The sequence below is a fragment of the Micromesistius poutassou genome (genome assembly GCF_964030765.1).
Source record: "Micromesistius poutassou genome assembly, chromosome: 2".
NCBI lineage: Eukaryota > Metazoa > Chordata > Actinopteri > Gadiformes > Gadidae > Micromesistius > Micromesistius poutassou.
The window spans coordinates 456,669-470,748 of record NC_140272.1 but is presented as its reverse complement, the minus strand read 5'-3'; the positions used below and the strand labels follow the sequence as shown (position 1 = coordinate 470,748).

Genomic DNA, 14,080 nt, shown 5'->3' with positions numbered 1-14,080 from the left:
TCCGTCTGCTCACGGGCGTTCATCACACTAAGTACTAGTACACATGATAAAGCTTTAACTGTCCTTAAGATCCCTTAACCCGTCCTAAAGATCCCTTAACCCGTCCTTAAGTTCCCTTAACCCGTTCTTAATTGCTCTTAACATGTCCTTAAAATCCCTTAACCTGTCATCAAAGAGCCCACCTCTACCCAGTAATACACGCAGATTATTTGCATACTTATTTTCATGAACCTTTTAATATAAGGAAGGACAATGGGTCTGAATATTGGTTATGGAATGGGTTTGTGTTGTCACTGAAATGTACAAAAACACACCAAACGGTATGTAGTCAAACATGGCTTTATACAAAACACAAGGAATAGTTACAAAATAATTGTCTAAATAAATATTTCCAAAAACAATAGCGCAAAATCCAGGCGGTACATTATTTAGGCAGCCAACATGAATTTTCGGCCCTCACTATATTAACAGAAAATATAAAAAATAAAAAACGAAACGTTAAGAATGTTAAAAATTAAATGTAATTGTTTTTAAATAGTGTTGTCTTAGCGCTAACGTGATGTTGGCTAGCCACACTAGTGGATTAGGAGACTTCACATCCCAATAAAATGAAAAGTCAAAAGCAGAGATCACTTCTAGTCACAGGCTACAAATAATGCAATAAAAGAATCTAAGCTGATACCACTTGATTCTGTATTCCCCAGTTCATCAGAACAGGTTAACTGTTATCTTCACATCCTAGCCGGGGGTTAACCCAGAACAGTGGAGGACGAGGACCATGGTACAGATGTTAATGTAAACTTTGCATACAGTGGAAGGACTAATCCCTTGTCTATCAAATTAATTCTTAAACTGCTAAAAGATTGCCTACACTAAACAATAAAGGAACCGTTGGGGCCAGGGTAAGACTGACATCAGGAGGTACGACTGACAGGTCATCAGGAGGTACCACTGACCATCAGGAGGTACCACTGAGGGGCCATCAGAAGATACCGGTTGGCAGGTCTTTGCTGAACATCCCATCAAAGTCCAGCTCCCGGCCCATCAGCTCTTCTTCCACAGCGTCCAGAGCCCACTGGTGGTCTGTTAGCTCCAGCGCTTCCCACTCAGCCTGGAACACAGAAGCCAGAGCCCATGAGCAAACACACAGTCCATCAAACGTGTTGCTGATGTAATTATTAGGGACGGTGCTTCCGCACTACCTTGAACGCTTTGTTTGTGTCTGCAGGCATCGCCATGGCAGCACCGCTCATCTGCTCCTGCATGATCCTCGACTGGTCAGCACCTGTGACGGACAGACGGTCAGCACACACCCAGACAGCTCTCCTCTGAGTCTCACTGGCACGGCACAGTTACAGTACTCAGATGGAGTAGCGCTGCACAATACATTGTTCTCGTATCATAATCCCGATACGCACATGTATGATATTCGTATTGCTTGACGTGTGATATTAAATCATTTGAAAAAAAAAGACCTTGTACGCTTCTCATTTCCAGACTCTACAAGAGAAGTCTGTCTGGTATAACATAATTTACTCTGATTTAAGGGTTCTTGGATACACAGAGTTTGTTGCTAGGGAGTGACATGCAGGCTCTGCATGCACAGCAAACCACAAATCATGTTGATCAGTTTATAATCAGACAACCAAAGCAGTAGCAGAACAAATCTTCAAAATGAGCAAAAAGAAGATTTAATTCCAAAGAGAACAACGTCAGTCGGTTACAGAAAAGACAACGTTGACCAAAGGAACTGTGCCTTGCAATGGTTGCCACTTCAAAAGGCAACACAAGTTATTTATTTCCCATTAAAATCGCCACCATGAAGCTCTGTATAACATGTGCAAAGAAAACTCTGAAGGCCATGCAAAGCCAATGCAAAAACCTTTTTTGGATGCCTTTGCCAGTGTTGCATCATAGCGAGGGGTTCAGAGCGGATCTATGCAGATGCACTCGGCTATAAAATCACCCCCATCATTACAAAATGATTCATTATTTTTCCCAAGAATTACATATACGTATCGCAGAAAGAATAAATATTGCAATATTTTCCAATATGGTGCAGCCTAATATGGAGTACTGGAAACCCTCCAATAATAAATTATTTTGTGCTTAATCCAAATCTTTATCAAATTATAGCAGAAAAAGGTACCGTTATCTTGTCCTAGGATTAGTGAGTACATGCTCCGCAGTCCGAAGACATTCAGGAAATACCACGAGGCAGAGCTCACCCTGGAAGAGTTAACACAAGCAGTTAGAGAAGGGCAACGCACACTCGAGTCACAATACATCCATTGATTAACAAAACATCTAAACGCCAAACAAAGAAAATGACTTACCAGGATGCATCGAGGGAGAGCAGCTCTACGCCCTGTTGAAGCATGGGCTTGAAGCGCAGAGTGAGAGGGAAGGGCACCTTGGCTGGAAGGTAAAGAAAGACCGTCAGCCTGACCGCACTGATGCCACCCATCATAAGCTGCTGAGTGGGTGGAATCCTTACTTGTAACAAATCCAGAGAAGGTCCAATTGATCCATCCTCCGATGAGGATCATGGGAAGAACGTTGGTGACGTTCCCCTTCATCATGTCTGTCAGCATGCTGGGATCTGAACAAGAGGCCCACATGGATGAAACATTAATAACATACTGTACATGACAGAGGCAGTAAGACATGGATGAAACATTACGTTAACAACATACATGACAGTGGCAGTAAGGCTAAGGCTTCATTTGCAGACAAAACCTTTCTTAGGATTATGCTGCTTATTTACTGAACAGGATTCACAACGTGATTTAGTGTGCTTTTCTCCAGGAACTTTATGCCATCAGTGTACCCTGACCCTGACCTAACCTTAAGCCTGAGCTTAACCCCGACCCTGACCCCGCTGACTGGGTTGGTCAGTATATCACAGATACCATTCATATCTATATTAGCTGATCAGATCAAACTTCTATAATATTTATAACATAATATTTTAAGCATAAAACAATGTCTTAATCTCACCATAAGTATTAGGACCATCTGTAAATAGTTATTTGGAAAATGGTGCCAGAACAAAGATCCGGGGTTACCTGTCATTGGAGAGGGAGGGACCACCTTTCGTTTGCTCTTCTTGAAAAACCCATCATCTTGATTATTGAAGTAGAATTTTCTCATCAAAAATGACTGAAACAGGAAAGAATAATGTTTCATTCGACATGGCCTTTACAGATGAAGAAACTAAAACGAATATGCATTATTGCATAGAATGACTAATGCTGTTGTTGTGGCATTAGCAAGGAAACATATTCATAATAACATTTTTCATTATTCAAAGGAATAGTTTAGCTACAACACTGTTACCTGTTTTGGAATATATTTCCCATTTTCTCTGAGAATTCTGCTCCTGATGAGAACCTGACTGATAGAAACACAAACATATCCAAGTAAACCCTGGGTCTTTAAATCATCCTCTAACATATCACAGGACATCATGTAGTCTTACCTGTCCGAGACCTGTTCTAACGTCAGCTTCTTATCACTTTGAAGAAGAATGGACACATAATGTCGGATGATCCCAACCAGGAAGGTGATGAAGACGATGGGCAGAACCACCCACAGGCGGATGTTGGAGTCCAGCAGCAGCTCAGGCTCAGCCATACCTCTGAAATCACACAACACCACAGAAGAGGAATTACAACTATAGGACAGCATGTTAGGGCTAGGCTACATGCACAGGTATGGGGGGCAACCCTACGTCCACATCAACGGCCACAGCAGCATGTCCCATGGACTGATTCCGACCCAATGAGGACATGGTGTCCCCTGTCTGTGTCTAGGTGATGGAGGACATGCTACCATGGTAACGTCCCCAAGTGGTCCATTCTAGGTGAAGGGCACATGTTACCATGGTAAAATATCCTCACCACCTAGCGGGACATCAACATGTCACCGGTGAGTCGAGGACCACCTGCTCCACATTACGGTACCTAACGGTGTAATATTATGCGTGTATTTGGGGTCCCAACCGGTCAAAACTTGCTCGATTATTTAATACCAACCAATGATTAAATATGATAACAGTCTATGGGTTTGTAACCGGCCGTGACAATGGACCGAGGGCCGCAGGCGGACCAGCCTGATCCCAGGTCGGTTCTTACCCCACGGACCGTCCGGCGGCTAACAGCACCGAGTACTGAACAGGGCTACGAGTACTGAGGAGTGGTGTCGTCTGGGTTAATATCGGTCTTCAGATTGGTCTCAGCAGGAGCAGCTACCGTCAGAAGAGATCCTGGTCTCAACAGGAGGAGCTACCGTCAGAAGAGATCCTGGTCTCAACAGGAGGAGCTACCGTCAGAAGAGATCCGGGTCCACAACATCCGCGGCTCATCGATCTGAAGCTCAGAGAACGAGGAGCGCGGAGTACATCCGGAGCCTGGAGCGCCCCCCTGTGGTGAGGAGTGGCAGTTGTACTGTCTGTCTGTCTGTCTGTCTGTCTGTCTATCATATATCTTTATCTAAAATATCTCAAATGTGGCAGCACCCTGCAATATTCTCTTGAACTTTAGAGTTGAATACACAGTTTTGTGATATGTATAGACTTTAGTATCCAAGACTAAGCTATGTGAAGGACCAACATCATGACATTACAGGGTGGAGTCTGTTAAATGAGAGAGAAATGCGTTAATAATAATAATATTATAATTATAATATATATTATAATATTCATAATCGGGTCACGTGGAGGAATGTGTAGACAGCAGCCGGAAGTGGAATATCTGCTGATTCCGGGTCGGGTCGCTTCATCAGTCCGACGACATTCCTCTTTACTGTTTACCTTGAGAAACATAATATAATATATAATATAATACAGACGCTACGTTTATGCACCGAGGAGCCAGGTCTGGATCCGTTTCTGAAGGTAAAGTGTTTCTTCACCTCCCGGCACGTCCGGACAGACAGCCGCCTTCTAGCGAGGAGAGCTAACGGCTAATCACAATTTACTCACTGGTTCACCCGAATCACTGGTTCTCCTAATGACTGGTTCTCCTGAGTCAATGGTTCTCCTGATCACTGGTCTGGGGTTTTGATATCAAAGCACCTTAAACAAATGTAATCAATCGATCAATTAATCGATTTGCGCAGCGCCAGCAAGTCTTCTTGTTGAAGACGTCCTGATGATACCAGGCCACTTTCCTTTTAATGGGGGAAATTGTGGGGGTGAATGGAGATAGATTCGAATCCAAAGTGTCAATAGATTTAATACCAGACTCACATTGACCGATAACTTAACTTTGGACCCTGTCTTTGTCTTTCTCACAGAATTGTGACGATCCTGTGCAGTGAAGTATGTTTGAGTCCACGGGAGCTGATAAAAGGTACGGAGGCGTTGTTCTTCTATTGTTGGTGTGTTTTGCTGGTGCTGACCACCTGTACTTATCGGTCTGCAGGCCCAGCCGGGGCGAACGCAGCGGGCGCTACGGCTCGCTGGGGGGGAGAGAGGACCCCGACCGTCACGACAACAGAAAGAGAGACACGGAAAGAGATTCTGACCGCCGCTGGAGTGACGAGCAGGAGTCATTTGAGGAGCGCAGAGACAGTCCTGAGGTCAGTGGCTTCAGTACTTGTCCAGTACTTATAACCCTGGGTTTAGGGTCAGGGCTAACCCAATGTGATGGTTGTGATGTCTGTGCAGAGGGGGAGAAAGCGGCGCCTCAGTGACCGGTCTGATGACGAGTATGACGACTACCCAGACCAGGACTACAGGATGGAGCCAGAGGAGGAGAGCAAGACAGTGATGCTCCGTGGTCTGTCCCTGCACGTCGTCGAGGAGGACGTGAGTCTATGTTCTAGAATCAAGCGTTACTCTGTGTATGAACACCATGGAGACACAGGGACCACTCACTGCTGTTGTGTTCAGATCCGATTGGCCCTTGAAGAGCTCCAGGGGCCCCAGCCTGTGGACGTCCGCCTGATGAGAAAGAGGACAGGTTGGTGTTGCATGTTCAGAGAGCGTTGGATCCACTCACCGCCCTGTGCCATCCATCTTCCCCTCCTCAAACCAGATAATACAACTGTCAGAGAGACCTCTTGATGTTTGCATTTGTATGAAGGAGGAGTGACTGTAGGACTGCCAGGTAAGGCGGTAGAAACATGAACATCAGGGACATGCTAAAGCCGTCCAAACCACACCCTGTAGGCGAGCTCCACTCCATGTGTACTGTGGAGTGTACAGCCAACTGACTGAATGTTATGACGAGGCCTTCTCACTAACCCCCCCGTCTATATTTGAATGCTGTCTCTAGGTTTAAGCCGTGGTTTCGCCTTCGTGGAGTTTTATCACTTGCAAGATGCTTCCCGGTGGATGGAGAACAACCAGGTTGAACGATCACCAAGTCTAGAAACTGTCTTGGAGATTAGAGCCCCCAATTACAGACACTATGATTTGAACAATCATAAAGGACTAAATCCAGTTGGTGAAATGTAGACACCTGACAGCTCGTGGTTTTTAGTCAATATCACATGAGTTTATTTTCTATTTGTTAATTTTTTTATGACGTATAAACGTTATATCAGAACTTTTGCTGAAAAGACCAAAATCAATCCACTGCTCAGGTGTATTAGTTCAAAACACTATTAGCCAACTGGCGAATTCTTCGTATTATTCTTATTCTTATTCTTATTCTTATTATGTGGAAGTGGGTTTGGGGGTTTTGAACCAGAGGTTGTGCAGAAAGAAAATGTTGACAGATAAGATAATAGTTTTGGGGGTGAAACACAAGGCCTTTGTCAGCCTTTTATTTGAGTGTGTGGGCCTCCTCCTATCAGTCCTGAGTAGTCTTCCTCACACTGCTCCAGCTCAGTCCCTTGTTCTCGCCTCCATTTAAAATCCGAAGACTGGAACGAGACAAGGACGAGCTGGCAGCCCTCCGGTCCGAAACACGTAGGGTCACTGCTCAGCACCAGTTCCCCTGCACACACCACCTCTCTGTCTCTCTGTCTCTCTCTCTGTCTCTCTCTGTCTCTCTCTCTTTCTACTCTCTACTTTCTCTCTCTCTCTCTACTCTCTACTCTCTCTTTTAAGTGCGTTGAGCTCTCTTCTCCCGTTCCTGCCGGTCGTACTCATGGGGTGGGATAATTGACAACCTCACCTTGCATGAGGTCGTATAGTAACTTGTTGTTTTGGACTTTCAGAATAAGTTGGTGATCCATGGGAAAGCCGTTGCCATGCACTACAGCAACAGAAGACAGAAGTTTGAGAACTGGTTGTGCAATGCTGTAAGTTATTCTGTAAAACATATATTAATAATATATATATATATATATATATATATATATATTAGATTCTTTTTCACAGAGGTTGAAACTGTATTTTATTGAATTAAACCAACGCCTTCTTTCTCACAGTGCGGCTTGTATAACTTCCGGAAGAGGCTGAAGTGTTTCAGATGTGGTGCAGACAAAGTTGGTAAGATGAGCTCATTGGTCCACATTCTCCTTGAGTCAGCGAGGGTGATGGTGTGACCGTGGTGGACTCTGTCCTGATCCTGCCACCCTGATGTTTCTACAGACGGGGAGTGTGTCGGGGCCAGCGGCGCCAACGAGTCGCTACATACTGGAGATTACAACGGCGACAGTGAGTTCTGTTGGTGGTCGGCTCGCATTAAAAGTACTGCATAAAATGCAGCCTAATAATTTCTTCCTCCGTTGTTGCTTCATCTACAGCCATCATTTTGAGAAACATCGGCCCTCTCACCATGGTCCACGCCATCCTCAACCTGCTGGCGCCCTACGCCAACCTGTCGTCGGGGAACATCCGGCTCATCAAGGACAAGCAGACCGGGCAGAACCGGGGCTTTGCCTTCGTCCAGCTGGTACGCTGCCCTGCTCTGCCACCGCTCAACCAGGGGCTTGTCTTCGCCTCCTAACGTTTCCTTGATGTCTTTCAGGAGGCCTCTCAGCTCCTCACCATTCTCCAGGGCCTTCAACCTCCTCTCAAACTGGATGGAAAGACCATCGGAGTGGACTACGCCAAGAGCGCCCGGAAGTGAGTTAAGATGCATACTGCCGTTTGTATTCAATCCCGTTGTTTCATTTATCTCACCAACCGGCTGTTTCTCTCTGCAGGGACTCCACACAGCCAGAGGGAGTCCGGGCCAGCGCTCTGTCGGTGGCTTGCACAGCCATCGCTGCGGCCCAGTGGTCTTCCAGCCAGGTGAGGACAGAACACAGAGTGTGTGAACGCTCATCCCTGTGAACAGTGCCAGTGTGTGACGATGCTCTCCTCTCTCCCCCCCTCAGCTGCAGCAGGGTCTGGGTGCCGCCCCTGACTATGCTCCTCTGCAGGAGGCCTATGCACCGTTCCCTCAGGTTGGTGGTCAGGGTTCTGTCCCCTGCTCTAGTAAGGCTCTGTGGATCCAGAGAGATGAGGCCTAACTACGTCCTTCCATCCCAGGGTCAGAACTACCAGGTGTGGCCGCAGCAGCCTGAAGCACCGATCCCCAACGCTGGAGACGGCCTGCTAGGAGGTAGGGAGAGTGGCTCAGACTGCTAGGAGGTAGGGAGAGTGGCTCAGACTGCTAGGAGGTAGGGAGAGTGGCTCAGACTGCTAGGAGGTAGGGAGAGTGGCTCAGACTGCTAGGAGGTAGGGAGAGTGGCTCAGACTGCTAGGAGGTAGGGAGAGTGGCTCAGACTGCTAGGAGGTAGGGAGAGTGGCTCAGACTGCTAGGAGGTAAGGAGAGTGGCTCAGGCCGCTAGGAGGTAGGGAGAGTGGCTCAGACTGCTAGGAGGTAAGGAGAGTGGCTCAGGCCGCTAGGAGGTAAGGAGAGTGGCTCAGGCCGCTAGGAGGTAGGGAGAGTGGCTCAGACCGGAGGAAGGGACCTTGGTTGTGTGTTGGGGTTAGAGTTAGACAGTCTTGGTTGTGTGCTGGGGTTAGACGTTCTTGGTTGGGGTTAGGGTAAGACAGTCTTGATGTGAGTTGGATTGAGGCCTGAGTGTAACGTGTCCTTCCTGCCTCAGCCGCCCCTGGGGTGAAGGCTCTGCTCCCTGCTGCTGGCGGGATGCTGCTGTACCAGCCCGTCCTCATCGGCCAGCCGGCTCTACAGGTAGACCACACCTGGGGTTCACTACGGAGTCATCCAGCAGACCCTTTATCCGGTGCCCGGACACCTCGGGGATCCTTTAGACTGGAAGTAGCCACATGCACTCTGAAGATACGAGATGCATCACAGGAAGTGATGATCTCCTCACAGGAAGTGTGACGTGGGGGGGTCTGTAGTCGGGTTCTGACGTGGGCTTTCTCCTGTGGCCCCCCAGATCCACCCCCTGCTGGGGCTGCTGGATGCGGGGCAGCGGAGGACCTCAGCGCCGGGCCCCGGGGCGGGGGCCCCCCTGCCCGCCACCGGCCAGGCCGCCTCCCCCCCAGCGCTCCAGACCGGTAGGGGGTCTGACCGGGGCAGAGGAGGGAGGGGGGCACACCGTGGACACTCTGATGAAATACAGGATGGTGTCCTAAGTTGTCGTGTTTTATTTAACCTGCAGTGGTCCCAGACATGTCTACGTACCAGTACGATGAGGCCTCGGGGTTCTACTATGACCCCCAGTCCGGCCTCTACTACGACCCCAGCAGCCAGGTGAGTACCCTCCCAAAGGTTCTGTAGACCGGGGTGATGTGACGTTTACTTTATCCTTGGAGGTCATGTGAAGCGAGGCTAACTGGTGACTCTGCTGTCCGGTGTGCTCCGTCCGGTGTTGGCTGTGATATTTGGGTTAGGGATAGAGTTTGTCTGAGCAGCTGACTGCTTGTCCTCCGCAGTACTTCTACAACGCCCAGACCCAGCAGTACCTCTACTGGGACGGGGACACCCAGACCTACCTCCCCGCTCCCTCAGCCTCAGAAGCCCCCGCCGACCAGGCCTCCGCCAGCGCCCCCGCCCCCAGCTCCCCCGCCCTCGACGCCACGCCCACCACCAGAGAGGCCAGGGAGAAGAAGGAGAAACCCAAGAGCAAGTCGGCCCAGCAGGTACCTGACCGCTGCCCTCTACTTTTTGGGTCTTAAATTGGATTGATTATGGTCTTCAAAAGGTCTTTGCTAAAAGTCTTAACTGTAACTTGTTGAAACCGTCCATGTCTTCTTGCAGATCGCCAAGGACATGCAGCGCTGGGCCAAGAGCATGAACAAGCAGAAGGAGAGGGGGGGTCTGGGCCCGGCCCGCCAGGAGGAGAGGAGGGAGTCGGCTGCAGCAGACGCAGGCTTCACCCTCTTTGAGAAGAAGGTCTGTCCATTAAGTACCTCAGCCTCTCAGAGAAGGTCTGTCCATCATGTACCTCAGCCTCTCAGAGAAGGTCTGTCCATCATGTACCTCAGCCTCGTTGAGAAGAAGGTCTCTTGTGTGTAGTGTTTGTAGAGTGGATCTCTTGTGTGTAGTGTTTGTAGAGTGGATCTCTTGTGTGTAGTGTTTGTAGAGTGGATCTCTTGTGTGTAGTGTTTGTAGAGTGGATCTCTTGTGTGTAGTGTTTGTAGAGTGGATCTCTTGTGTGTAGTGTTTGTAGAGTGGATCTCTTGTGTGTAGTGTTTGTAGAGTGGATCTCTTGTGTGTAGTGTTTGTAGAGTGGATCTCTTGTGTGTAGTGTTTGTAGAGTGGATCTCTTGTGTGTAGTGTTTGTAGAGTGGATCTCTTGTGTGTAGTGTTTGTAGAGTGGATCTCTTGTGTGTAGTGTTTGTAGAGTGGATCTCTTGTGTGTAGTGTTTGTAGAGTGGATCTCTTGTGTGTAGTGTTTGTAGAGTGGATCTCTTGTGTGTAGTGTTTGTAGAGTGGATCTCTTGTGTGTAGTGTTTGTAGAGTGGATCTCTTGTGTGTAGTGTTTGTAGAGTGGATCTCTTGTGTGTAGTGTTTGTAGAGTGGATCTCTTGTGTGTAGTGTTTGTAGAGTGGATCTCTTGTGTGTAGTGTTTGTAGAGTGGATCTCTTGTGTGTAGTGTTTGTAGAGTGGATCTCTTGTGTGTAGTGTTTGTAGAGTGGATCTCTTGTGTGTAGTGTGTGATGGATCTCTCCAATGCTTCACTTTCAGCAAAGTGGACTCCTGGATATGCTGCCCTTCATGAAGGAGCCGGTGAGGATGGTGGAGCCGCAGGAGGTGGTGGCCCTGGTGAGTGTGGAGCAGGAGTTGGAGGACGTAGGTGGAGGACGTAGGACGTAGGTGGAGGACGTAGGACATAGGTGGAAGACGTAGGTGGAGGACGTAGGCGTAGAACAGGAGCAGAACAGGAGCAGCACCCTCCTAACACCACCTGTCCCCAGCCCCTGGTGGCCTCCTACAGCGGGGGGGACAGCGACCCTGAGGAGGCGGTGGGCGGCGAGAGGCTGGAGGAGGAGGAGGGCCTGGTGGACTGGAGGAAGATGGCTTGCCTGCTGTGCCGCCGCCAGTTCCCCAACGGAGACGCCCTGCGGCGCCACACACAGCTCTCAGACCTGCACAAGGTGGGCCTCTCTTCATCAGGGTGGGCCTCTCTTCATTAGGGTGGGCCTCTCTTCATCAGGGTGGGCCTCTCTTCATCAGGGTGGGCCTCTCTTCATCAGGGTGGGCCTCTCTTCATCAGAGATGTACAGTAACGAAGTAGAACTACTTCCCTACTGTACTTAAGTACTAAAATGCTGTATCTGTACTTTACTGGAGTTTAATTTTTTTCTCCTACTTCCACTTTTACTTCACTACATATTTTTGATGAGTTTAATACTTTTACTCCAATACATTTTTCATGTGCTGAATCGTTACTCGTTACAATTATAAAAATGTTATCCCATTGATTTCTGTTGGAAGACTCGTTGCTCGTTGGCCGGAAACGGAAAGGAGGGCTGTTTACGTTTGGTTGTAGTCTTTTCGTTCGGTTCTCCGTCTCAACAGTGGGGCTAGAACCGAACGAAAAGACTACAACCAAACGTAAACAGCCCCCCTTTCCATTTCCGGCCAACGAGCAATGAGTCTTCCAACAGAAACCAATGGATTTACAAAATGCGATAAAATAGCAATCAAACACGACAGAAACTGTATTCCGCTACGATACTTGATTTGGAACATCAACAAACACCACTAACCACTCGGTGAGTTGCACAGTTGTTTTAAGGACACGTCGCCAGCCATTCTGAAGCAGGCAGGGCGATTCTAAATGAGCCAAATACCTGAGACAGGACCAATAGTCAAAATGTTCTCTATTTCATCCTAGACAAACCAGAAAGGGGGCTCAATGTTCAAAATACCGGAATTGTCCTTTAACTTACCCATGTTTGTCACTTAGCCGTTTTCTTGGAATAGCCCTCTGGCCTTTGAGATGTTTTAGTTGTTTTTACATAAACACTTGTACGTGGCCTTTGACAGCTTTAAGACAGCTCTGTATTGTATTCCTGTCCTTGTACTGCTGCTACAGCCAAAGGAATTGTGTCTCCTTCAGTTTAAATATTTGAGATAATATAAACAATATGATATTCAAACTTTTGACTGCTTTCTTTAATATAAACATAACACAATACTTTTACTTTCACTTTCAGTACTTGAGTAGTACATTTTAAAGTAAACTTCTTGCAATACTTAAGTGCAAAACATTTTGAATACTTTAGTACTTCCACTTAAGTGGGGTGTTTAAAGAACACTTCTACTTCTACTCAAGTCACTTTTTTGATACAGTACTTGTACTTTTACTTAAGTCTGGGTCTCTGGTACTTTATACATCTCTGCTCTTCATTAAGGTGGGCCTCTCTTCGTGAGGTGATGTGGTGATCCATCGTGTTCAATACACAACGCTGTCTTCTCCTTCATCCTTTTTGTAGCAAAACCTGGAGATCCAGAGAAGGGCGAAGCTGACGGAGGCGGAGCTGGAGGAGCTGGAGAGGAGGGAGACGGAGGTGAGGGTCATCTGTTGATCTTCTCAAGAGGAAGGTGCATGTGGTTGTCTTCTGTAACGTCTTTCTCCTCCAGCTGAAGTACCGAGACCGCGCCGCCGAGCGCAGAGAGAAGTACGGCGTGCCGGAGCCGCCCGCGCCCAAGAAGAAGAAGAGCTATGAGGCGCCAGCACCCACTGTGTGAGTACATGACGCCCAACATGACCCCACAGTGTGAGCACCATGACCCCCTCGGTACCGTGACTCCTCAGCAGTCTGCACAGCAGTAGAAGGTCTCATCTCGACTCTCCGTCCACAGGAACTACGAGCAGCCCACCAAGGACGGCCTGAGCAGCGACCACATCGGCAGCAAGATGCTGCAGGCCATGGGCTGGCAGCAGGGCACGGGACTGGGCCGCAACCAGCAGGGCATCACCGCCCCCATCGCGGTGAGGACCTTTGGAGTGTGTGTCTGTTAGGGGTGTAACAATACACTCATTCGTACCAACATTTTTCGGTACGGGTCTAACGGTTCGATGCGCGTTTCATTTCGGTACTATCACACACACACTGTGACACTGTGAGTGTCTTGTCTTGTCCTGATGTTTTGTGTACCGCAATGGAAATAAGTCCTGGACTTGATTGTGTTATGATCCTCAATTGTATTTGATGTCTTTTCATTTGTGTTAGGCATTTGTTTGATACAATTTAATAAATCAAATCAAAATCCAATTGTTTAATAAAAATTAAATAATAAAAACTGCCGTACCGAAAAACATATCGAACCGTGACTTAAAAACCGAGGTACGTACCGAATCGTGACTTTTGTGTATCGTTACACCCCTCGTTACCACCCCTGTCTGTGTGGGTTCTAACTCTGCTCTGTCACCAGGCGTCTCTACGGACTAAGGGTACTGGTCTGGGCATCAAGGGCAGTGCCTACGAGCTGTCAGCCTCTGACACCTACAAGGACGCTGTGAAGAAGGCCATGTTCGCTCGCTTCACTGAGATCGACTGAGGTTGGATTTCTCCAGCCGGACGTTCCTGAAGACGACCATCAGGAGATCGTCCATCTTTGTTGTTTTTTTTACAAAAGACTCTTTATAACTTCAAAAGATATATTTTGTCTTTGTAAATGCATATTTTTTTCTCCAAATGATTTAAACGGATGTCAGGACTGCACTGTGTGCGGTTTGTAAAGTCTGTATTTGTACATAAAGTTGTGTTTGC

The 14,080-nt window shown here is 47.8% G+C and overlaps 2 protein-coding genes across 2 annotated transcripts; one reads left to right on the top strand and one right to left on the bottom strand.

Moving 5' to 3' along the window:
- Nucleotides 1-323: 323 nt before the first annotated feature.
- Nucleotides 324-4,332, bottom strand: emc3 (ER membrane protein complex subunit 3). Its single transcript, XM_084464252.1, has 9 exons — nt 4,137-4,332; nt 3,482-3,640; nt 3,340-3,397; nt 3,069-3,162; nt 2,498-2,602; nt 2,337-2,418; nt 2,150-2,229; nt 1,203-1,285; nt 324-1,111 (listed from the first exon to the last, which is right to left on the bottom strand). The coding sequence occupies exons 2-9, from the start codon at nt 3,634-3,636 to the stop codon at nt 983-985; spliced, it is 786 nt and encodes a 261-aa protein (XP_084320378.1). The 5' UTR covers nt 3,637-3,640; nt 4,137-4,332; the 3' UTR covers nt 324-982.
- Nucleotides 4,333-4,755: 423 nt separating this feature from the next.
- On the top strand, nt 4,756-14,080 carry LOC311339460 (RNA-binding protein 5-like). The gene is made up of 25 exons (XM_084464853.1): nt 4,756-4,897; nt 5,299-5,354; nt 5,427-5,583; nt 5,672-5,812; nt 5,897-5,966; nt 6,282-6,355; nt 7,171-7,254; nt 7,384-7,444; nt 7,547-7,612; nt 7,702-7,850; nt 7,926-8,023; nt 8,104-8,191; nt 8,278-8,346; nt 8,432-8,504; nt 8,995-9,080; nt 9,292-9,412; nt 9,517-9,608; nt 9,791-9,997; nt 10,116-10,250; nt 11,046-11,123; nt 11,276-11,455; nt 12,800-12,874; nt 12,948-13,051; nt 13,170-13,299; nt 13,743-14,080. Exons 2-25 carry the CDS (start codon nt 5,326-5,328, stop codon nt 13,866-13,868), a joined length of 2,493 nt encoding a protein of 830 aa, XP_084320979.1. The 5' UTR covers nt 4,756-4,897; nt 5,299-5,325; the 3' UTR covers nt 13,869-14,080.